Source organism: Syzygium oleosum, unplaced genomic scaffold, assembly GCF_021117445.2.
Source record: "Syzygium oleosum isolate NSW1041296 unplaced genomic scaffold, Sole_v2.1 Sole_v2.58, whole genome shotgun sequence".
Lineage (NCBI taxonomy): Eukaryota > Viridiplantae > Streptophyta > Magnoliopsida > Myrtales > Myrtaceae > Syzygium > Syzygium oleosum.
In genome coordinates this window covers 1,026,198-1,049,785 of record NW_026607542.1, presented here as the reverse complement: position 1 = coordinate 1,049,785, position 23,588 = coordinate 1,026,198, and the positions used below count along the sequence as shown (strand labels likewise).

Genomic DNA, 23,588 nt, shown 5'->3' with positions numbered 1-23,588 from the left:
CATTTAATTCTCTAAATCGGCACATTGATCAACCGCGAACTCGGTCGCACTACCCATTCCACAATTTATTCCTAAATTGTACTAATCTACCCGAACCCGTCTAAAAATGCACAATTTCCTAATTCGGGTTTAGGAATTTATATTCAATCTAAACCGGGTCGACAGGAACGAGCGGCCGATTGCCGGCGAGCGGCGAAACCGGCGGCGGCGTTCCGGCGAGTCACACGGCGGCGCGACGGTACTGACGACGGGCGGTGGCTTCGGCGACGATGGCTTGGCCGGCATCCTCTCGGTCACTGCTATTCCGGCGGTCCTCTCGGCCGGAACAGGGGAAGGACGGTGAAGCGAGGGGCGAGGGTGGTGATGGTGGTACACGACGGCGCGGAACGGCGGCAATCGGCGCTCCGGCGTGCTCGGCTTGCCGGCGGCGAACGGCGTCGGGGACAGCGATTCACGACCAAAAGGGAGGAGAGAGAAATGGGATGGTCGGCTGAGGATGATGGTGGTGAGGTGAGGCGGAGATGGTGGCACGGCTGGACGGCGACGGCGTGCGGTGGCTGGCGCCGGCGTGGCTCCGACGGTGGTTGGCCAAAGGAGGAAACGGCGGAGGAGAGGTGGACGGGAGAGGGGGAGCGGCCGAATGGGGGAGGAGGGAGAGAATGAGAGTCAAAGTTGATCAAATACCCCCTTAGTGGATGCCACATGTCACAATCCTAGGCATCTTGACCACTTTACCCTTGATCTAATGGCCCATAATTGTCCTCGTCCAATAATGCAAGGGCATAGTAGTAATTCAATAAATCCTAATAATTATCCACTTCATTAATCCTCAATTATTGCTCATAATTGATCCAAATTCGGAATAGTGAAAATTAGGGCACAAGGGCATTTTCGTAATTTTCCGGTCCCGGGTCGAAATTCCATTTTTCGACCGTACCAACCTCAAATAGGTGTGGCCACTCAAAAATGACGTCGGCCTCGCAAAATAGTCGCAAACGTCCATGAAATTTCGACATCGAAGTTCGGGTCCAATTTCACGATCAAATTCGCTCATTTTAAAATTTTAGGGCCTCTCACTAACGGGCGGCTGTTTAGGGGTTACGCGTATCGACCTAGGGTTGTCCGAGTCGTGATGGCATTGATTTTCGGGAGAACGCGAGAAATTATCACTAGTGCCGGAGGTCACGATCGTTCAGATCAAATTCGGGATTCGCTCGCCACGCGTACACTCGGTCGTGCGGAATCACCCGCGATCCGATCGTACGTCGTTGGCTAAATTGAATCCGTCACTTTCCTAAGATCGGCCCACATTGACCCAAAATATTTCCTCGGTGTTTCTCGAAATCGGTGCCCAATTCGCGATCGGGTCCCCAGTCCACGTACCGTTTCCTAGTTAGCCATTCCCATTGGGTGAGTATCCCGCAATTGATCAAGTCCGGGCGAAACTTACTAAAATTAAATGAGAATTAATGTACACTTTATTGGTCCCGGAAACGGGTCGAAATTCGGGATGTTACACTTAGTCACGCGTGCATCATGCACATACTCATGCTCTGATTCCACAATACACTCTGGCACACAGCTCATTTTTCAATTCGAATTCGACCCGCGTAAAATGCATCAGGTCTATTTCTCCATACCAACACTTCATGGCCCGCGTAAAACGCATCAGCCCCAGTGTCTCTAACCCGCGTCAAAACGCATCAGACGCAACACCAATCTCCTTACGGACCAAAACCGGCGTAAAACACATCAGGCTGGCCGTCTTCCGGTAAAACGGGGTAGTGTCCCGCGTAAAACGCATCAGGACTCATAATGATCACACAGGCACACAGCCAATTTTATCTGAACCCCGCGTAAAACGCATCAGGGCAATTAGGGTGATCACATGCTCATGCCAGGCACGCATACTCGCACAATTCTCAGTTCAAGTCAATGCTCAGCATGCGAAATGCGAGACCATGCGAAATGAGCACTCAATTTCAATCATGGACACATAATCCAATAATGCCAAAACATGCTCAATTTGTGCCGTAACATACTCACTAGCCATGACATGCCCAATTTATGCCATAACATGTTCAATCAACAATGCATCGGCATGTCCAAATATCCAATTTAATACATTTCGGCACAGCACACAAATCTCGCAATTAATGCAACACAAACTCGCCAAATCAAGGCCCGCCATGCCACACACACTTGGCCACATTAGGGCACACACATGGCATCACAAAATTGAACACCATCAAGCACAATTCAGCCACTAATTGATTAGTCTAGACATGCTCGGCAATTACACAATTTAATCCCAAAATTGACTGAACTTAGTCCAATTGAGCCCTCCATGGACAGCCACCTATTCGGCCATGCTAGGCCATTAATTCCACTCCCCAAATCAGCATATTAGATCATTAAGCTCACCACAAAAACAGCCACAACATTCCATCACTAATTATCCCTAAAAACCATCTAATTGACCCCTAAAATCAACCTAACCTATCTAGAAATGCAATATTGTCCTGATTAGGGTTTAGGGGCTAATTACTCACTTAATCGCCTAAGCTCCGATTAGCTAAACCGGTGGAAATTCGGGCGGTCCAAGCGGCGGCTTAACAATGGCGGTGATCGGCGGCTTTCACGGCGGCGGCGACCGGTGGCTTTCACGGCGGTCACGGCGGCCGAAGGGATGAGGATGAGGGTCGGTGGTGTTGGTGAGCAGGGGAGAGAGAGAAAAGTGGCGGTCGGATGGTGGTGGCGCGGCTGGACGGCGGCCTCGGCGAGCGGCGGTGTCCGGCGAGCGGCGGCGAACAGCGCAGCCCAAAGGACTGGTTGGCGTGTTCCTCACGCCGGCGAGGAAGAGAGAGAGATGAGACGAGAGAGAGTGGGACGAGATGGTGGTGGCTCGGTGGATGAGCGGCGGCGGCTCGGCTGGACAGGCGGCACGGCGGCAGCGCTTCACCGGCGGGCGGTGTTCATGGCCGGGAGAGAGGGAGAGAACCGGCGGGTTGGAGAGGGAAATGAGAGAGAGAGAGAGAGAGAGAGAGAGAGAGAGAGTGGCTTGGTGAGGAAGAAATGATGTGAGACAAGAGTATTTATTGGTCCAAGGGAGGTTTGACCAAATTTCCATAAATTCCCATCTTGTCCTTCAAGCCAATGGTGAAGATTAAATCCTTATCCAACAATTGAGGGCAATTTGGTCCAAGACAAATATGAATTATTGGGCTAATGTTTATCCTCTATTTAATCCCCAAATATTCTCCCAAAAAAAATCCAAAATTCGGAATACCCCAAAATAGGCCTAAGGGCAAAATTGAAATTTTCCGATTTCGGGCCGAATTTCCATTTTTCGACCGTACTGATCCCAAATATATTTGGCCATACTAAAATGATGTCGTCCTCGCAAAATAGTCGTATACGCCCACGAAATTCGACGTCCGAGTCCGGATCCAATTTCGTGATCAAAATTTGCTCAATTTAAAATTTTAGGATCCCTCACTAACGGGTGGTTGTTTAGGGGTTACGCGTATCGATCTAGGATTATTCGAGTCGTGATGATCTCGATTACCGGGAGAACGCGAGGAATTATCACTAGTTCTGGAGGTCGCGATCGTTCGGTTTAAGTTCGGAATTTGTTCGCCACGCATACTCTCGGTCGTGCAGAATCACCCGCGATCCGATCGTACGTCATTAGCCAAACTAAATTCGTCACCTTCCTAGGATCGGCCCACATTGGCCCAAAATATTTCCTCGTCGTTTCTCGGAATCGGTGCCCGATTCGCAATCGGGTCCCTGGTCCACGTACCGTTTTCCTAATTAGCCATTCCCTTTTGGTTAGTATCCCGCGATTGATCAATTCCAGGCGAGACTTACTAAAATTAAATGAGAAATAATATCTATTTCATTGATCCCGGAAATGAGTAGAAATTCAGGATGTTACAGTATGTCCTGGCATTGATTGACTACATGCCTGAGTTGAAATTGGATGCTCACTGTGCATTGTGTGATTGCCTGAGTGCGGGATTGCATGGCCATATATTTCGCATGATTGAACATTGGCTTGATTCGGGAATTGTGCGAGCGTGCGTGCCTGACATGAGCATGTGATCACCTAATTGCCCTAATGCGTTTTATGCGGGGTTCAGATAAAATTGGTTGTGTGGCCGTGTGATCATTATGAGTCCTGATACGTTTTACGCGGGACAGTACCCGGTTCTATCGGAAGACGGCCAGCCCGATGCGTTTTACGCGGGTTTTGGTCCATATATGGAGATCGGTGTTGTGTCTGATGCGTTTTACGCGGGCTAGAGACACCGGGCCTGATGTGTTTTACGCGGGCCATGAAGCGTTGGGATTGACGGATAGACCTGAGGTGTTTTACGCGGGTCGATCTCTAATTGAGAAATGAGCAATGTGCCAGTGTGTATTACTAAACCGAATCATAAGCATGGCATATGTGTGCAAGAGTGTATTGGCAGTTGTGCGTATCGGTGACTCGTATGTAAGGCAGGCACTAATAAGTATGAGCATGCGTATGGCGTACGTTTGACTAAGTGTGATCGCGTATGTGCCATGAGTAATATTATGAACTGCCTAACCTGCAGGGTTAATTGTGTGCTCGACCTGGGCCGAGGGCCTAGGTTAGTTTATTGTTAAATGTTATTAGTTGTTTGTGATTTATTGCCTGTCAAGAGGTGCATGTTAGCCTAGTTTAGGTTTAAAGGGTTTTTTCCTCGCTGAGATTCGTCTCATTGCTGTTAAAACCTATCTTTTCAGACCCCGGGCCCTGAGGATGTCAGAGGTCCCGGTACGTTATGGGATTCCGTATCATATAGAGAAGACGATGTCCGTGTACACCGTAGGGAACGGGGATATGTATATTAGGTATTATACGTTGGTATGGGTTGATGTGGGGGAAACACATTTTGAGACCCACGAGTATGTAGCGTGGTGTTTTAGAGATTACTCCAGAGAGTATGGACCTCTTCGGACTTTTGATGTCCCGTTCAACGGGCAGGGCGAGATGGATCCTCAGTGTCCCGACGGAGACCTGGCGAACCCCGATACTACAGCTGATGGGAGTTCGAGTTTGGGCGCTGGACCTGATGTCTGGGAGGTGGATGAGCAGGACTCGATGGACGAGGAGCCGGTGGATTGGGACGTTGACCCGGAGCCGATGGAGCCGGATGAGGAGCCAGGGCCTATGGAGCAGGACCCTGAGCCGGAGGGCGAGTCCGAGGAGATGGACTCTAAGGAGGAGCCAGCAGAGGCCGAGTCCGAGCTAGATTCCTTAGACTCCGAGGTGGAGCTGTCTGACAGTTCTTCATCTTCTGAGTCCTCGGGATCCGACCCGGAATGGGTTCTCTAGGGCTAGTCGTAGTCTCCGATAGGTCGGACCAGTACCTTTTTTATTGAAGCCCAACCTTAGTCAGTAGTCTAACCACCTGGCCACCTACCCCTTTTTGTAGTTAGTGGCCTTTGACCCGCTTTTGGCTCGTGGTGTCTATTTTGGTGTAAATGGATAGTGTAAATGTTTCCCCGGTTAATACATGTGTATATTTGTTATTCCGTTGTTTGATGTTGTGCTATCCTTGGTCTCGTGTTGTTTTATTTGTACGGGTGTTTATGTTGCTTCCGCATGTGTCTCGATCTCTGCTTGGGTTTTGGGTCGGCGACGCAGTCCTGGGACGTCGCACACTTTCGACCTGGGTTGGGATGATCGCGCGCCGTGGAGTTCGAGGCGTGACATCTCATAAGCCGGGTTTTAGAGTCAGCCAGTCCCACGGTTGGTTTCGCTCTCTTAGAACATTCATTCCTTATAACAACAATCCGACATCTAAACCTTGTTCTTGTTGTTGCCACTAGACCAGTACAAACCCTCTTGTCCGAACTAGCTGTCCTCAAACCAATCATACGATATCCGCTATTATTACCTATGATAATCTTCTTCGAAGTGATAGAAGTGAAAACAACGTAATCTCCGATCGAAGAAGACGGGGTTGGTTATTGAGTTTAGTAAATAGAATGTCGGACAAAACCGGGGTATTTGTCCTATAAGAGAAGGTCGTCTTAGATCAAAATATAACTGGTTTGAATCCGTAGAAAGAACCTGAAACTCAATCAAAAACAGAAAGAAGGAAAGCAGAAGGGGGAAGGTCTAGGGTAATAGGGAGAGACAAATCACCAACCACCAAGCACTATATTACACTGTGATATATTTACAATATCCAATACAATCCATCATATACAACAACCAACCACTTCATACACCCACCATATTCACAATAAAACTATTATACAGGCATACCGGCTTCTAAAATTCACACCGCTACCATCAAAAGAGACCAGTAGTCTGGGTGCAAATTAACTCCAAAAAGGGTACTTAAAAAATGATCACCCTACCCTCAGCTAACCCCTACGAACTCTAGATGGTGTCCACTCCGAGTCGGTCTCCTCCGAACTTGAATCTAACTCCCCCTGATTCACCTGCTCCTCTGATGACTCAGAATCTGCCTCAATCTCGATCGGATTATCTATAGGGTATTCTACTACTGCATGGTCGGTGTGCATGGGTATGCCAAAACGCTGAGGCGGTGGTGGTGGAAGATTCATGGTCCAGGCCGAGGTTCTGAAAATGTTAATTTATACAACTATGAGACGAATCTCAATAAGTCGACAGCCTTAACCCCACTTAGGCTATCATGTACCTCCAGACAAATCCAAACACATATCATTCAATAAACACATATATACACACAAATGCACTTACCTGGACTCTTAGTGCACACAACCTGCGCGTTAGTCTCAAATTCACAAATTTCGAACCACATGCACTTTCTAAACTATTATCATGCGCAAAAGCAAATGTCGAACACATGGCATTTCCGAACTCCGCATTTCACACTCATTCATGCACCACCACACCATTTTCATTAACTTGCCACCGACCCGCGTAAACATGCCTCAAGTTCGATCTTACTTTCACTTGCCACATCACACATTTCATTTTCAATCTCTTTCCACGGCCCGCGTAAATACGCCTCAGGCCCGATCTCATTTCCACTTGCCACATCACACATTCCTATCGCGACCCGCGTAAACACGCCTCAGGTCCGATCTCACTTTCCACTTGCCACATCACACATTCCTATCGCGACCCGCGTAAACACGCCTCATGCCCGATCTCACTTTCCACTTGCCACATCACACATTTCACTTTCAATCTCTTTCCACGGCCGGCATAAACACGCCTCAGGCCCCACATTCGTATCACGACCCGCGTAAACACGTCTCAGGGATTAAATGATCACGCAAACATGCCAACACGCCATATTTTATCTATACCCCGCGTAAACACGCTTAAGGGATTTTTAGTGATCACATGCACATCACACGCCTCAAATCTCACACTTTCACATACTCGAACATTAATTAAATGCACCCAATTCAACCATTTCAATTCAGCCCATAGAACATACATACAACCATCATATAACATGCCATTTTTCATCACAAAAACCATGGCACAACAAGCACGGCACTACACTACAATTTCATGCAATTAAGAACCAAACCAAATTATGCACCCTACACCCAAAATCGAATTTTGCAGCGCCTATACCAGCCATACTCAGCCCTCATTTAGCCTCTAAATAATCACCAAATCACCACAAATTCGTCCATAAGGCCCCTCCTCCAAAACAGCCCCTAAAACTACACTAAACCGTGTCTAAACGAGCCCGTTAATACCCGATATCCTAAATAGGGATTAGGGTGTCACTTACCTGAAATTTCTAAGCAAGAACAGCCTCTCAAGGGGGCGGCAAGGCAACAAAGGAGCGGCGGCCACGGCGGTCCAACAGTGGAACACACGGCGGACTGCGAGCGCGCGGCGATCCGGCCCAGCTCCGGCCAACTCACGGCCAAGGGGGAAGGGAGAGGGTTGATTCGGCCAAGGGGGAGAGGGAGGGGGGTTTTGGCATGAATGAGAGGGAGAGAGAGAAAGAGAGAGAGAGAGAGAGAGAGAGAGAGAGAGAGAGAGAGAGAGAGAGAAAGGAAATTAAATATGAGTGACACTAATAATTGGTGTCCTTTCCCTAGCCAAAATTGCCATCTTGCCCCTCTCTCTACTTTCCATCCGACGGCCAAGATTTGTTCTTATCCAAGGATCAACGGCCAAGATCAATCCTTACCCAAAAATATCCAAGGGTAAAACGGGAATTTCACATAAAGTGCAGGGGCAAAATCGTCCAAAAATTTATATTTCTAAAGTTGGGGTGAAATGAGCAAAATGCCCTTCCACTTTTATACAGCCTTCACAAAATCCCAGGGGCAAAATGGTCATTTTCCACTTCCTGTCGAAACTTCACTTTTCTGACAAATCCGGACAAATCCGAAGCTGACCACAATCATAACGACGTCGTCCAATTACTCTATCATGACTCACCATTTTCAATACCCAAACTCAGTCTCTATTTAATGACCGAACTCAAATAAACGCGACTTGAGCTTATCTTAAACTAACGGGCGGCTTTCGGAAAAATTCGTATATTCGACCCATGGTCGATACTAAATTGAGCCACGTTTAAGTTCACTTGAACCATGGCGACCTCGATTGTCATGTAATTGCGAGGATCAATCATTAGTTCTAAAGAACGCAATCGTTTAGAATAGGTTTGAGATCGTTCGGAATAGGTTTGAGATCGTTCGCAAATTCGTATTCTGGCAAGGCGGAATCACCCACGATCCAATTATACGACATTCGCAAATCGATCCCTGACCATCCTTAGATCGGTTTATATTAGTCCAAAATATCATCTCGACAATCCTTATAGTCGAAAGCCAGTCCATGGTCAGGTCTATGGTCGCGCGAATCTAAATCCCTAATTAGCATTTCCCTACTGGTTAGTGTCCCAAGAGTGATCAATTCTGGGCGAGATTCACTACAAGTGCGTTATTGAAATTACGCATTTCATAAATACTAAGCTGGTTGAAATTTAGAATGTCACATAGGATCTAATGTCTCTCAATTAATCTCCCAACCAATTACCCAAAAATAACAAATGGCGTGAAAATAAATAAGCAAGGAGAGGAGGGGCACAATGGTCCATTAAATTCGGCCATTGGAGGGAAAATACTAAAGTCCAAGTTGCCCTTCAATGTCTCAAATGAATTCAAATATCCTCGAGGGTAAAACGGTCTTTTCCAATACCCGGTCCAAATTACACTTTTCTGATAATCCCGAGCGATCTAATAGTTGGTCACGCTTGATGAGACAACGTCCGATAAATTTTCGTGGAATCTTGAAAGTTTGACATCCCATTCCGAATTCTAATTCATGGTTAAAACCAATCAATCGCAACTATAGTATATCTCAAACTAACGGCGGCTTTTAGGAATTACGCGTATCAACCAGTGACCAATTTAATATCGAGCCACATCTAAGCTTACTTGAGTCATGGTGATCTCGGTTGTCATGTAATCACGAGGGTTAATCACTAGTTCCAATTAACGCGATCATTCGGATTAGGTTTAGGATCGTTCGAAATTCATATAATGGTCAAGCAGAATCACCCGCGATCCAATTATACAACATTTGCGAATCGTTCCATAATCATCTTTGGATCGGCCTATAATGGTCCAAAATATCTCCTCATCAATCCTTATGGTCGAAGTGTCGATCCATGGCCAAGTTCTTAGGTCCACGTACTTGATTCCTAGCTAGCCACTCCCTAACGGTTAGTCTTCTTAAGAGTGATCAATTCCAAGTAAGATTTAACTAAAAGTGCATCAAAGATATAATCATTTCATAAATCCCAAAAATGGGTCAAATTTCAGAATGTCCCAGACCAAGTACTGAACTTATTTGGACAACCTTGACCAGGCATAGGGCCTGGCACCCTGTCGGGTCACTCAGGCACAAGGCTGGGCTCACAGCCGGGCCATACGGACACCAAACCTGCCGCACGAGCACGAGGTCGAATGCATGGGCACGGGACCGAGCCACACGAACGGTGTGCCGAGCACACAACCGGGCTACACGAGCAATGTGCCATGCGCATGGACAAGACACACGGTTGAGGGATCGATTCATGGATCGGGCACATACCTTGGCTTATGGGCGGCACAGTGCACGGCCCATGGCCAGGTCTGACCAACTCGGGATCTGGACCAGAACTAATGGGCACAAGGCTTGGCATAATGGTCGGCACACGGACAGGCACATGGCCAGCCCGTGGCCTGTTTGACGGGCACACGGCTGGTCCATAGCTTGGCACATGGCCTGTCCATGGCCTACCCAATTCAATGCAACGATCCATGGCCGATTCGTGACCGGTCCATGTTCGAGTATCAACGATCCATGGTCGACCCTCGATTTTCATATAGCCACGTGGAATTGAACACAATGGAATCGGTCCATGGTCGCCTGTGACCGATGCATGATCGTGCAGAATCACCCGCGATCGATGCATGCCCACACGACGCGATCCATGGTCATCCAAATCATCCCGCTAGCAACCCTTATGGTTGAAATGTCAGCCCATGGTCAAATTGCTCTAATTGACTTGTATGACGAGAAAGTCTTTTCATTGTCGACCCCCTGGCCTATCTTTGAACGATCTTGCGATCAGATCATCACTGACCCTCTAAATACCCGTTTCGATCATACTAGCCAATCCATGACTAACCGTCGAATCGGTCCATGCACTAATTCCATGGCCATCTTCCTTTGGTCATCTCGATCCAAATTGAGGATGTTACACGGACGACACCCTGCAAGGCCGCCATGGCCTGGGCGAGGGTCGGCCTCGCCAGATCTGTCCTTGGCGAGGCCGACCCTCGCCGGGGCTCACCCGCCCTCACCTAGGCAAGGGACGATCGGCCTCGCCTGTGGCAGGCGATGGCGGCCTCGTCCGGGCAAGGCCAAGTGGCCGGCCATGGCCGGTGGCCTGTGTCCGGTCACTGGCCATAAGTAGAAGAAGAAAAAAAAAAGAAAAAAAATTAAAAAATCAAAAAAAATATTAAAATATCATTAAAAATTATCCACATCAACACCGGTGGTGCCACGTAGGCCAACCAGCGTCCACGTCAGCAAACTTCGGCCAAAATTAGCCGGAATGACTGAATTGGCATAAAGACAAGATTTAGGACTGAATTAGCATCAATGCAAAAAGTTTAGGACTTTTCCGACATTTTTCCCTTATATCCTGTAATCTCAGGGTACCAACTTTTTATCACATGGGATAACCAAATTTTGACTATACTAATTCCATTAATGCATGCAAACCTCCTCGTCCTTGCTATCATCACAGGGTATGACACCTAATCTAAGATTTCATTCAATCACGAGATGTTCTGTTTAAGCATGAACCCTGTCACTCCAAATTGAACCTTTGACTACTCAAGCAAACCTTTTCCAGTTGTAAGGTAACATCACTCATGCTATCCTCTTAGCGATTCTTGGAAAGATCCGATCTATTCTATCTATCATCAAATTTGTAGGTCTTCACTTCATTAAGTACTCCGTATTAATAAACCATCTCATCTTCCTTCATCAATTTCATAATAATTTCTTCCTCATCTTACTTCCATAACATGTCATACCTATTTATATGTTTCTCCAAAGATTCATGAGCATTCATCACCATCACTTGCAAATCTTCCACTATCACAGCAATTAAATTGGAAGGTGTAGTAGGAGTTTCTTGGCATGAACTTCCTCAACCTCGATCACATCCAGAACTCCCGTGGCGAAAACCACAACCCAAAGATTCATAAGCATGCATCACCATCACTTGCAAATCTTCCACTATCACAGCAATTAAATTGGAAGGTGTAGTAGGAGTTTCTTGGCATGAACTTCCTCAACCTCGATCACATCCAGAACTCCCGTGGCGAAAACCACAACCCAAGTATGGTATCAACCTTATATTTCGATGAAACAGAGTGCAATAAGACGGTGGAATTTACCAAAAATTCAGAATACACAACTAAAGGTACTTGTCAACAATAAGACAAAGCTGGGAAGCAAGCTATTGCCAAAAGGAGCCTACTACTGGCATAGTATAACTAAAGCTTGAGCGTTCAAGACAAGAAAAAAAAAAGTAAGGCATAAGCATTCTTCAAGAATTATATAGTGACAATATAAAAAGTGTAGAACAAAAAATCTCGAGCGTTCTATACTTACAGATTCCCACTTAGTCGCTAACTATAAACAAGATTAGCGGAAACATTTCTTGCGAGACTTCTATTGGCATGATCTATAGTTAACATTTGCATAACAAAAGAGTCCCACTATAACACAGAACATTTTGATGCAGACCATGTATACTTATGGAAGAGCACAGTAGATCTACCAAAGATGTGTTAGTCATTGTCATCATCGCTTAGCACAATGACGTTGAGTGGTGAACAAGATTTAGCATCCTTTGCCATTAATTTCCCAGGTGCCAATTTGCCAAAAGAAGGTTTCTTCACAGTCGAAGTAGGACTGTCGACAATGCTTTGTTTGGTGGATGCCATCTTATTATTTGATTCTGCAGCTTTTACCCCAGAATGGAACACAAAATTATTTGTCTCCACTTCAGAGTCTGAGGAGACTGATACACTTGCACTTTCAGATAGAACACCCATGATATGTTTGTGCGAATGCGATGAGCTTTCTGCTTTCCCAGGATCATTGTTTACTTCACCCCTCAATCCATCTGACGACATTTTTTTAATCAAACGTTCCTTCAGTTCGGCCTTGATGTGAGCTCTAGAGGTGATGCTTGCACTTGTGCTAACCTTTTGTCCCGAATCAGTTGGTTCAGCATCTGAGGTGGACTTGCTTACAGGAACAGAACTCACCAGTAGATCTTCCGTGGAAGACTTAAAAGCAAGCCCAAGAACTTTGGCCCATTTGTACACGGCGCTGAGATCCCCTTCCAAAGCTTCAATAAGGAGGTTCAGCTCACTCAGTTCATAGCGGAACAGGAAAACTTTATTGGTCCAAGCACAAGAGCAAATTTGTGTAGCATGATCTAGACAAGAATAATTGTCCGTTGAACATTTGCAGAACACTGCAGAAAGATGCAAATCGAAGTGACATATGCTGCATTCTCTCTTACTTGAAGCATCAAAGTTCTGGTCCATTTTCATTGACTGTGAAGAGTTGCAAAGATATTCTCTCCGTAGACTCTCCCATTCAACTCGTGACTGGGGAAAAGAAAAGGAAAAGGAAGAGAAAGAAAAGGCTGATAAGCAAAATTAAAAGCACATTCTCTTTGTTAAAAAATAAATCAAGTGCACCACAGAAGTTAAGACAAAAGGAGTTGGTTACTACCTAGACAAACAAATGCCCAAACAAGCTTTATGAAATAATAATACTTGCATTATACAGGGAGCTTTTAATTCTTGGTATGTGATGTTTTATTACAAGTTGACCTCTGCTCTTAGTTCTTGTTCAGTAATTTCTAATATCAGTTGACTTCAAACGGTGCTATTAGCATAGTCTCACATAGTTAAGACTCCAGAGTAATGGCCCCATTAACATTGTCTTCAATATTCCTCCTCATTTATAATATTTCAAATAAGCTGGATATGCTTCAGTTTGAGGAAAAGTGTCAAAGAGTATGTAGTAATATTGAGATAATTTTGGTTAGTTTAATAAGTTCAAAATACTGTACTTAGAAATTTTGGTATGAAGTAGATCTCCTCTCCATGCTTTATATATAGAGCATCTATATAATCGCAAACTATGTTAGTGGAGTAAAGACAGTGCCTTTTGGGTTTTATCGTTCCCTCCCTCTAGTGATCCCCAAAATTTTCTTAATAGTTCAATTCCCTTGTACAAGAGGGGTTGAACCATTCAGTCATTTGACAAAGATATTGAGAATTAGTGTCAAGCATGATAACTTGTCCACATCACAATCCATGAATTACATAATAATCATGGGCTAGCATAGTGAATTGAACCTTCAGATTTATGTAGCAACAATTCCAGGAACTATACCTTGAGTGCTTTGACCAGGATCCCATCTTTTCCACATGCATGTTCCCACCTTAAGTTATCTGCAGTCTCCTTTTTCAACAGTAAAAGTTCCCATTGTGCCCTCACAGCTTCTCTAGCTCCTCCAAGCAACAGCTTATCATGGGAAATCATTGTCTTTCTCCTTTTCTCACGATAAAGTTCAACAACATTCTGTCCATGAGATAACCAATCAAGGGGAGCAACATTAACGGATTCCACACAGTTAAATCCACAGCTAAATCCTGATTTATATGCCCCCGGAAAATTAACAACGAACTCTCCGGGATTCTGAGCACAGCGGTAGACAGGTATACCCTGTCTTTTCAGTGTTGATGGGGATAAATGAGAAAACTGCATCCAATACAACAAATTTACACACCAATCAAACGCTTTGCTAGGTTGTAGGATTGTAACTATACACATCCCTCCATTGTAGAACTAACATTCAGAAGAATGAAATAAATGTTAAAGGAAATAGCAAAATATTCACTCAACTTCCTACAAGCATAGTTAGGACAAAAACTTTAACACCACAATATGTGGTCCAACAGTCACTTCACTATTCTTGAGAACTTCTTTACAATTCCATGACAATATCAGATCAAGCGGTGTCGCGACTAAAAATAGGTGTCAACAAGCAGCACATGAATTTTTTAATTGGTAAGTCTTGTTCTGATGCTAAAAGGTTGTCTGAGTAGATGAAAGCATGTCAAGGCATTGAGAGAATATACAGAGCGCACAACAAGTGTAGATGGAGGAATTAAAAAAATAGATTAAAGAATAATATTAAGATTCAAAATCAAGAGAACTTAAATCTCTTGAAGCGTAGACGAGATCTTCAACTTGCTTCTGACGAACTGGTAAACACATAGGAGCTAAGCAATTTTATTACAGTTGCCGATTCAGAGGTGAAAGTTTAGCCAAAAAGTCGAGGTATTGGCTGATGGTGGACATAGAAGCACAGTATCTACAATATAAATACCCAGTTGCTTCCATAATAGGTCATTCAACTTTAGGTCATTTTTCATTGTCACCATGGAATTCAATTGTATGGCAGCGATCACCACTATACATTCGAAATCATTCAATTGTCACCAATTTGTTGTGTTTGTCACCAATCTGGCGCAAATTGAAAACAGCAGCAGCACCACACATCATCTATAAAGAAAATATCTTGTGGGTGGACATGTCAGCATTTGGCTGGAAACTAAACCAAAGAGAGACCAAAGGGCCTCGATTGAGAATTACTTCAAAATTTCTATACATCAGGCGACAGATAATAGTGACCCCAGTGATATTTGATACCAAACATTTGAAATAACCACCAATTTCTAATACTTAATAGGTATTTACCACGTTCAACTCATGCCGTTCAGATAGCAACTCCATGGAATACTTCTTAACGATAGCCTCAAACTTAGCACGATATCTGCCCGGGATGCAGTACCAAATTGTTGGAGCACCAATATGCGTATAGCATACTGAATATAAGCAGTGTTCTTCACATTTCTGCTTCCAACATTAGCGGCAAAGTCAGGTCATAAACAATTATTAAAGACTTGGATAAATTAGCATGAAAGAGGAGTCAACAACAATATCAGCTGAGAAATGAACATGCAAAACCAAGCAAATATCAAGCGGCACACCAAGAAAGCAATATATAGGACCAGGTAAACACGTGTAAGTTTAGAAGCTATCATATAACTACAGCACGATTGCATAAGCGAGAATGAACAAAAACGAATTCACATGCACTAAGATGCTTTAAAATCTTACCCAGAGACTTGTTGCAAAGCACATACCCACATGTAGCTTAGGTGCCAAAATACTACACGTACTGAAGCTCTCAAAAAAAAGAAGAGAACCAGAGAGCCTCGGTAAATTATTCAGATTCCACCCTGAATTAAAGTTAGAAGAGAATCCACTGCTAAAATTTCTAGAATCCAAATCATCGCTGCATAACACCTACAAGAGCATAGGAGACCAGTTAGTAGCAAGCAAAACAACGAAGTCGACATAATCACTATCTCTACTTTACCTCAATTTTATCAGTAGGATTCTCACAGATCCGTCTATATTCACACTCAATATTCTGCACATCATCATCTGACTTCATACTATAATCCTTTTTCAAGAAATAGTTTTCCTGAAAATCATCGGCATATTTCTTGAAAGTTTCAAGAGTATATTCTGGACCACATTCCCATTGAACGCCTTCAGTACAAAGGCACCCATCTTCACAAAGGTAAAAGTTGCGTTTTCTTTGGACCCCATCATCAGAGGCCAACGTCATGATATTTTGGTTTTTACAGTCTGCATTTCCATTACATTTAAGTGTTTCCCTTGGCAAATGGGTATTTAGCAGCAAATCAATTCGTTGTACTTGAGTCCTAAATGTAGCAGTTCCCCATATGTTTTGCTCAGTTAAATGGCATGGAGGCTTCCAAGAGGGGGGAGGAACAACACGACAGATCCCATACGCTTCTGCCCTCTGGTGTAAGCTTGTCAGGTACCTAAGGGGGTCACCGAATTCCTGGCAATCATATTCCAAAAAATCTAAAATGACCTGAATTTCATGGTGGGTTAGACGGGAACCTAGTGGTCCCCTTGACTATAATTGTTTACACAGACATTTTCTGTAATCAACCAAGAGTTTATTAGAACGAATACCTCTTCAGTTGGTCGGAAAACAGGAGCCTCCTCAAGGATACAAGTTATTGCATTTTCAGAAGCCCCTACAGCTTGTACCTGTTCTAGAAAAGCAAGATAGGAAACTTAACTAGTTTCAGACTCTCCAAGTCAAATAGTGCAAAATAAGCAAACACATAGAAATATAGACAAACTCTTAAATGAATTCAATTGAAGAGATTACAGGGTGAGATGAAAAGAATATGAAGACAGAAATCCATTGTTCTCAGTTAGCAAAAACCAAGCGAATTTGAGGGAATTTATCTATCCGAATGATTGAATTCGAATGTGCATCGACTCCCAAAAAGATTCACAACCTAGCATCATATCAACTTCTCTGGACTCTGGCCTGTTAAAAAGTCGATGTTCAAATTTGAACGAACACTTTAATTGAAAATCACCTTCTGGGAGAAAACAAACAGGTTCATAATTCAGCTGTCTTAACTTCAAGTGAAGGTCAGTAAACATCCAGAATCTCAACCTGTAACAGATTTCAGATTTTCCAAGAATGAACGAAGAACCAGCCCAGAGCAAAGGCCTCAAGGCTGGTGCAACAGTTTCCCCATTTGAACCACACAAGTAGTGAACCTCTAGAATTCACAATGGCAAAAATTACATGACAATTCATAGTCCATGAGGGCTTGCGGTTGCTTATTCAGATAAAATAGCAACAAGACAGCTTTAGGGCAATCTTGCTTCATTGAAATATATGCCAAAAACTTCTTTCCGCACCAAATACCTCTACTTTGTTGAGACCCAGTATAATTACTCAAAGGTGACCGGCATGATGCCTCAACCGACAGAAAGGCCTTGTTGGTTCACTTCTGAAACGGAATCCAATTACTGATAAACCATACTTCTGTTTGGCGACATTTTTATACTAGGAACAAGATTACTAAAGTAATAAAGGTTTCAAAAAATCCCGGAATCCCATTACCTAGCCGATGGAGGGAATCACATTATCCTCCCACAGAATCATCTATGTTACTTGGTTCTCCCTCACTAAATGAGCTCTTTCCGAGTCTCCATCATTTCTCATATCCTCATATGAGGGCAATATCTCCCTCCCTCCAAATTCTACATAACAAAATGACTATCCCTCCCTCCCTCCCTCCCTCCCTCTCCCGCTCCCTCTCCTCTCCCTATCCCTCTCCCTCCCTCCAAATTCTACATAACAAAATGACTATACCTCTCCCGCTCCCTCCAAATTCTGCATAAAAAAATGACTAATTTGTTGTAATCGTAGTAATGTTCAGCGATTGCATCATCTACAGCCAGACACATACAAAGTTATGTTGGGGAAACCATTCCACTTTGCTTGAATATTATGCCAACTACAAGAAGGCAACAACATGCTGACTCAACTCGAGCATTGCACTCCACATGCTCGATAAAATGTTTCGGCGGTCTATGAAAGTAAAACAAACGACAGACCACCATGCGAAGGGATTCAACAACGCAAAATGGCGATCCCTCCATCCACATCCCATTCCATTCCAAGCACAATGCCTGAGGGGAAACCATTCCACTTTGCTTGAATGTTATGCCAATTAAAAGAAGGCAACAACATGCTGAATCAACTCGAGCATTGTACTCCACGTGCCCGATAAAATGTTTCGGCGGTCTTTGAAGGTAAAACAAACAACAGACCACCATGCGAAGGGATTCGACAACGCCAAAAGCAACTCCTCCATCCGCATCCCATTCCATTCCGACCACAATGCCCGAGGGGAAACGAGAAACTCACCGCATCCGCACCGCGCTTCGCCGGGTCGGAATCTCGCGCCCCGTGACCGGTCCCGCTTCCGCGGTGAAGCACCCAAGGTCTGCGACTGACGGAGGCGGCCGCGACGGCGGCGGCGGGGGGTTCGGCATTCGCCTCCTCGGCTCGCTTGAGAAGGAAGGACGTGAGGGACGCGAAGCCCGGCGGAACGGACAGGTCAGGGCCTCTCGTTCGCTGTTCTCCTTTCTCCTCTGCCGCTTCGAGCTTCGGACGTTTCGTGCCCATCTGCCATTGAAAAAAGAGGAAGACACCAAAATTCACCGCACGAACCGGAACGAACTAGCTACAAAATCTCTGCTCAAGAAAACCTGGAATTCGGGGGGACATTCGCGTACGACACGAACGATGAGGAGCTCGAAACGCAATGACGAGAGAGTAAAAGAGGCAACACGGCTCGGGATCACGAGCTTCGGAACGAAACGAAGAGGTGCGACCTACCGCGAGTCCGAAGGCTTCGTTTGCTAGAGCAGTAGTCCCAAGAAAATAAAGAGAGTACTTTCAGGCTCCTCCCAATGTTTGGAAAACAATATTTGATTCACGGAAAATAAACTAACAGAGAAAAATATTTTTCCCGAATGAAAAATACAGCTTCAAAATTTCTCTTTCCACCCTACATTCCTTCACATTTCTTTCCCTTCTTATTATTTTATTCATTTTTCTTTTCTTTTTTTCTTTTTTCTTTTTTTTGAATTTTTATTTTTATAATTTTTTTCTTTTTTTCTTTCTTCCTTTGCCAATCGCACGGGAAGAGAAAAATATATATATAAAAAATTCCAAAAAATTCAAAAAATATTAAAAATTCGAATTTTTTTAAAAAATTTCAAAAATTATCTACGTCAGCGCCGGCCATGCCACGTGAGACTGCTGGGTCCACGTCAATAACTTCCGACCAAACAACGATATTGAAAATCAAATGAGATTTTACTTAATAAATGATGGAAAATATTTTTCAATTCATTTTTAGGTCTTAGTTGAACTTTGAAAAACGTCACATTTTTCGTGAAACGAATAGAGCCTTAACAGGAAAGTAGTAAATTGGAGATGCCCATATAAAGGAAAATTACATTTAAGGCTCAAAAATAAATTATATGAAAATAATTTTCCTAAACATAATCGCCTGTATTTTTTAAGATAATTAGTCAATGAAAATGTAATACTCATGTCTCTCCTAACACACATGATTTGATAGGAGATAAATGCTTCGACGACGCAAACGATGAGAAGCTTGAAATGTAATAACAAGAGTAAAATAAGGGACGGTGTCGGCTTAGGATTACGAGCTTCCAAAATAAACAAGTGTGACATACCGCAAGTATAATTAATGCAGAAAAATGATTAATTAATGAAATTATTTAATACAAATTGCCGTAGATATTTGTTAATGATTTCTTTTTATGATTTGAGGACATCATTTTTCATTATAATTTTCTATAAATATTTTTTCATTAATCAATTATTTGTTCACATTAGTTAGTATAAATAATAAGTAAAATAATTTTTCTCATTTGAACTTTTTGTTAATAAGGTCTTTTCCCTTTCGATTCAATTTGTGTTTGTTCTTTGATTTCAAATATATTATTTAGTTTTCATTAAATTGGGCCCTTCATTTTATAATATTATTAATTTTTCTGTTATCATTTTAATTAGTTTAGTTTTCTCCTGTATTTTGTATTTTTGTTTCGTTTATTATAATAATTAAGGCTAAAACAAAGATTTCTTCAACAAAAAAAAAGATGAATATATACTTTTACTACTTAAAAGTCTTGTGCGTTACATATGCTAGCGGCAAAAATAATAAAGAATTGACACTCGTATTATGTGATAGATGAAAATTTAGGGAAAAAATATACTAATCCAAAATTCAAGGGGTTTTTGTGTAATTTCTCCTAATATTACTCGTTCATAGAAAGCAGTGCTTGACTCTCTCTTTCATTTCAGTTGCGCATTAAATTTAACGATTTTTAGATGTTCTTTCGTATAATTAGGGAATAATAAATACACGAAAATATAGAATTTTTGTTAGATAAGTCGTGGATGTACAAAAAAAACTACAGGAGGAATTACATGTTATTCCCCGGATTTTTTTGGATTTTTGCAAAATGCCCCTAATGTTTTCATTGTGGCAATATGCCTCCTAATACTTTCAAATTAGGGTAACGATACAAATGGTCCATGAACTTTAATCCAATATGCAATGTGGTATATGAACTTTTATTTTGTTCAATGTGGTCCTAAACTTTATCTTAATGTATAATGTGGTCTCAGAACTTTTAATTTGTTCAAAATGGTCATTGAACTTTTGATACATATTCAATGTAATTCTTAAACTATATGAAAATGTTCAATGTTATCTTTGAACATGAAAATAGTCAATGTTGTCTTTCCATTAATTCATGTTCAAAGACAATATTGAATATTTTCATATTATACATTGACTAAATTACGCATATACTAAAAGTTTAAGGACCATATCAAATAGATTAAAAGTTTAGGGACCACATTGCATATTGGATCAAAGTTTATGAATTATTTATGTCATTTCCTAATTAAATTTCGTTTCAAGCTACCTCTAAAGTTGACTTTGACCGACTTTTACGCCAAAATATGACCATGGGACCCACTTGCTCTACTCGCTCCGATTAAGGAGCGCACAAATGTCTTCCCACTTTATGGTATTTTTATACCTTCAAAATTACCCATTTTATAACATTAAAATATCTCATCTTTTCATTTATTTTGCGAAAAATAAATAATTTTAAAAATATTTTCATAAAAATAATCGTTTTAGGAAAGAGATTTCCACATTATTTGCCAAATAAACGGATTACCAACTTCTCAAAACCTTCAAACAATAACGATTATACTAACTTGGATGAAAAAAACTGGACGATAATTCCATTTTTCATCAATTCAAGAAATAATGAAAAATAATAATTAAGCGTTCGTTTGTTTTATTGAAAATTTTATTATAATAAACGAAAATATTTTTCATGAAAATCATTTTCAAGAAAAATACTTACTTTTCATTCGTTTATGGTTTAAATAAAGTGGATTCCTTCTCACTAGAAAAGGAAGTTGTTTCCTTCAATCTAAGCTTGCTGTTTTTAGTCTTTGGAAAATATTTTCTATAATTCGATTAATTTTCCGTCATTCAAGTACCGAAAGTCGAAAAGCAATTTTCCAAAAATAGTTACGAATGGAATTAAGGGGCTTTTCTTGACAGCTTCTTTGAGAGTAATATAGTTAATCATTAAACTAGAGTTTCTAGCTATACAATCTTAACACGGCATTCGGCAGGGATCATACTAACTAGATGAAGAAAAAAATTGACAACAATTTAATTTTCATTGACTAAAAAATTGAATAAATAAGATTAGTCCGCGGCATATTTTGGTAGAATTCTAAAGATTAATTTTGTTAATTCATAAAATGGAAGTTTTCAAGCGGCAATATTTTAATGGGTCAATGCCACAAAAAATCCAAAACTAGTACACTTGTGATAAATTTACACCAAACTAATTTTTTGATCATGAAAAACCTCAAATTGGTACACATGTGATAAATTTACCTCAAATTAATTTTTTGACCACCAAAAATCCCAAATTAGTACATTTGTGATGAATTTACCCCCCATTAAATTAGATTAATACAAAAAAAAATTACAAACTAGTACACCTATGACAAACGAATGGTCAAACCCAAAGCTAGTATATCCGTCAACTGCTACGTGTCATTTAATTCAGCAATTTGACAATAAATTTTAACGGAAACAAACGAAGGGTAAATTTATCACATATGTATCAATTTGGGGTTTTTGGTAGTCAAAAGATTAGTTTGGGGTAAATTTATTATTGGTGTATCAATTTTGGATTTTTCATGGTATTAACCCTATTTTAATACTGGGACAGCACGTGAGATCGGACTTACTTAAATGCTAAAGAAAGTCAACAATAATCCAACTTCCAATTTGCTTCTTAAAGAGCAATTTCATTTTCTTCGAGAATTTCTTTTTTTTCTTTTTTTAAAGAGTATTTTCTTTAGTTCGTCGAATTTAGCATTACGAGTGCTCCAATTTTAACACGACATACTACATAGATTAACCGACTTTAATTCGAACGAACAATCCAAGCACCACTATTGATTTTTGAATGGGTTTAGGGTGGAACGAACCTCCATCAGATATGCAGCATAAGTTCAATTCCTCCTGTAATCGAGTGCAAACAATTTCATGTTTGAATCATTCCTAGATTTGATCACGTCTTACTTGATTCACGAGATTAGCGAAATTATACTATGAGGTGGGATTCTTTTCCATTTATATAATATATTAGAATACTTCGGATGCGAGGCTTCTTCACGCTTATCAAATTGGCTGGGCTAAACTTAGGAACATGAAAAAAGTGAAAGAAGACTGCACACGCAAGAGAAGAAATACCTTTGACCCAAAAAGGAGAATCGCAAGATTGGTATATTACTATATATATAAAAATTAAAATATAAATTTATCAAGGGGATGTAGCTCAGATGGTAGAGCGCTCGCTTAGCATGCGAGAGGTACGGGGATCGATACCCCGCATCTCCACTCTTTTCCCGAATTTTTTATTTTTCCTTTTTTTCTCTTTTTTTCATTGGATTAATACCACCAAAAATTTCAATTTGGTACATCTATGATTACACCTATAACAAATTTATCCAAAACTAATTTTTTGATAACCAAAAACCTAAATTTGTATACCTGTGACAAATTTACCCTCTGTTAGTTTTCCAAATTACGGAGTTGGATGACACATGGCGATTCATGGGTGTGCAGATTTGGGGTTTTAACCTCAGTTTGTCACAAGTATACTGATTTATGATTTTTCATGGTATTAATCAAATTAAATAAAAAATAACAGATGGTAAATTTATCATAAATACACCAGTTTACGATTTTTGGTGGTTAAAACATTAGTTTGGGATAAATTTATCGTAAATATACCGATTTAGGATTTTTTGTGATCAAAAAATTAATTTAGAATTAATTTACTACATATGTACTATTTTGAGATTTTTCGTTATATCAACCCTTTGTCGTTTTGAATCCAATTCACATGAGCCCGATCCACC

At 41.7% G+C, this 23,588-nt stretch overlaps 1 protein-coding gene and 1 non-coding gene across 7 annotated transcripts; one reads left to right on the top strand and one right to left on the bottom strand.

Annotated features, from left to right (window-relative positions):
* Positions 1–12,107: 12,107 nt before the first annotated feature.
* Positions 12,108–18,974, bottom strand: LOC115689735 (probable inactive lysine-specific demethylase JMJ19). Of its 6 annotated transcripts, none has more exons than XM_056307703.1 (8): positions 18,447–18,974; positions 16,682–16,759; positions 16,050–16,544; positions 15,788–15,976; positions 15,365–15,520; positions 13,994–14,362; positions 13,110–13,197; positions 12,108–13,022 (listed from the first exon to the last, which is right to left on the bottom strand). In XM_056307703.1, exons 1-8 carry the CDS (start codon positions 18,705–18,707, stop codon positions 12,367–12,369), a joined length of 2,292 nt encoding a protein of 763 aa, XP_056163678.1. In that variant the 5' UTR covers positions 18,708–18,974; the 3' UTR covers positions 12,108–12,366. The 6 variants fall into 6 exon arrangements, with proteins under 6 accessions (XP_056163678.1, XP_056163679.1, XP_030471746.1 ...); XM_056307704.1 differs by having other exon boundaries at positions 12,108–12,932; XM_030615886.2 differs by having other exon boundaries at positions 12,108–13,197; positions 18,447–18,707; positions 18,791–18,974.
* Positions 18,975–22,991: 4,017 nt separating this feature from the next.
* On the top strand, positions 22,992–23,064 carry TRNAA-AGC (transfer RNA alanine (anticodon AGC)). The gene has a single exon. It is a non-coding gene; the product is annotated as a tRNA-Ala (tRNA).
* The last annotated feature ends 524 nt before the right edge of the window (positions 23,065–23,588 follow it).

Bases quoted from the DNA above. Each gene is read 5' to 3' on its own strand.
- LOC115689735 (XM_030615886.2), bottom strand. From the start codon at position 18,707: ATGGGCACGAAACGTCCGAAGCTCGAAGCGGCAGAGGAGAAAGGAGAA. The intron at 16,760-18,446 runs GTGAGTTTCTCG...TTTCTAGAACAG, and splicing joins CGAAGCGCGGTGCGGATGCG to GTACAAGCTGTAGGGGCTTC. The intron at 15,977-16,049 runs GTAAAGTAGAGA...ATGCTCTTGTAG, and splicing joins ATCCTACTGATAAAATTGAG to GTGTTATGCAGCGATGATTT.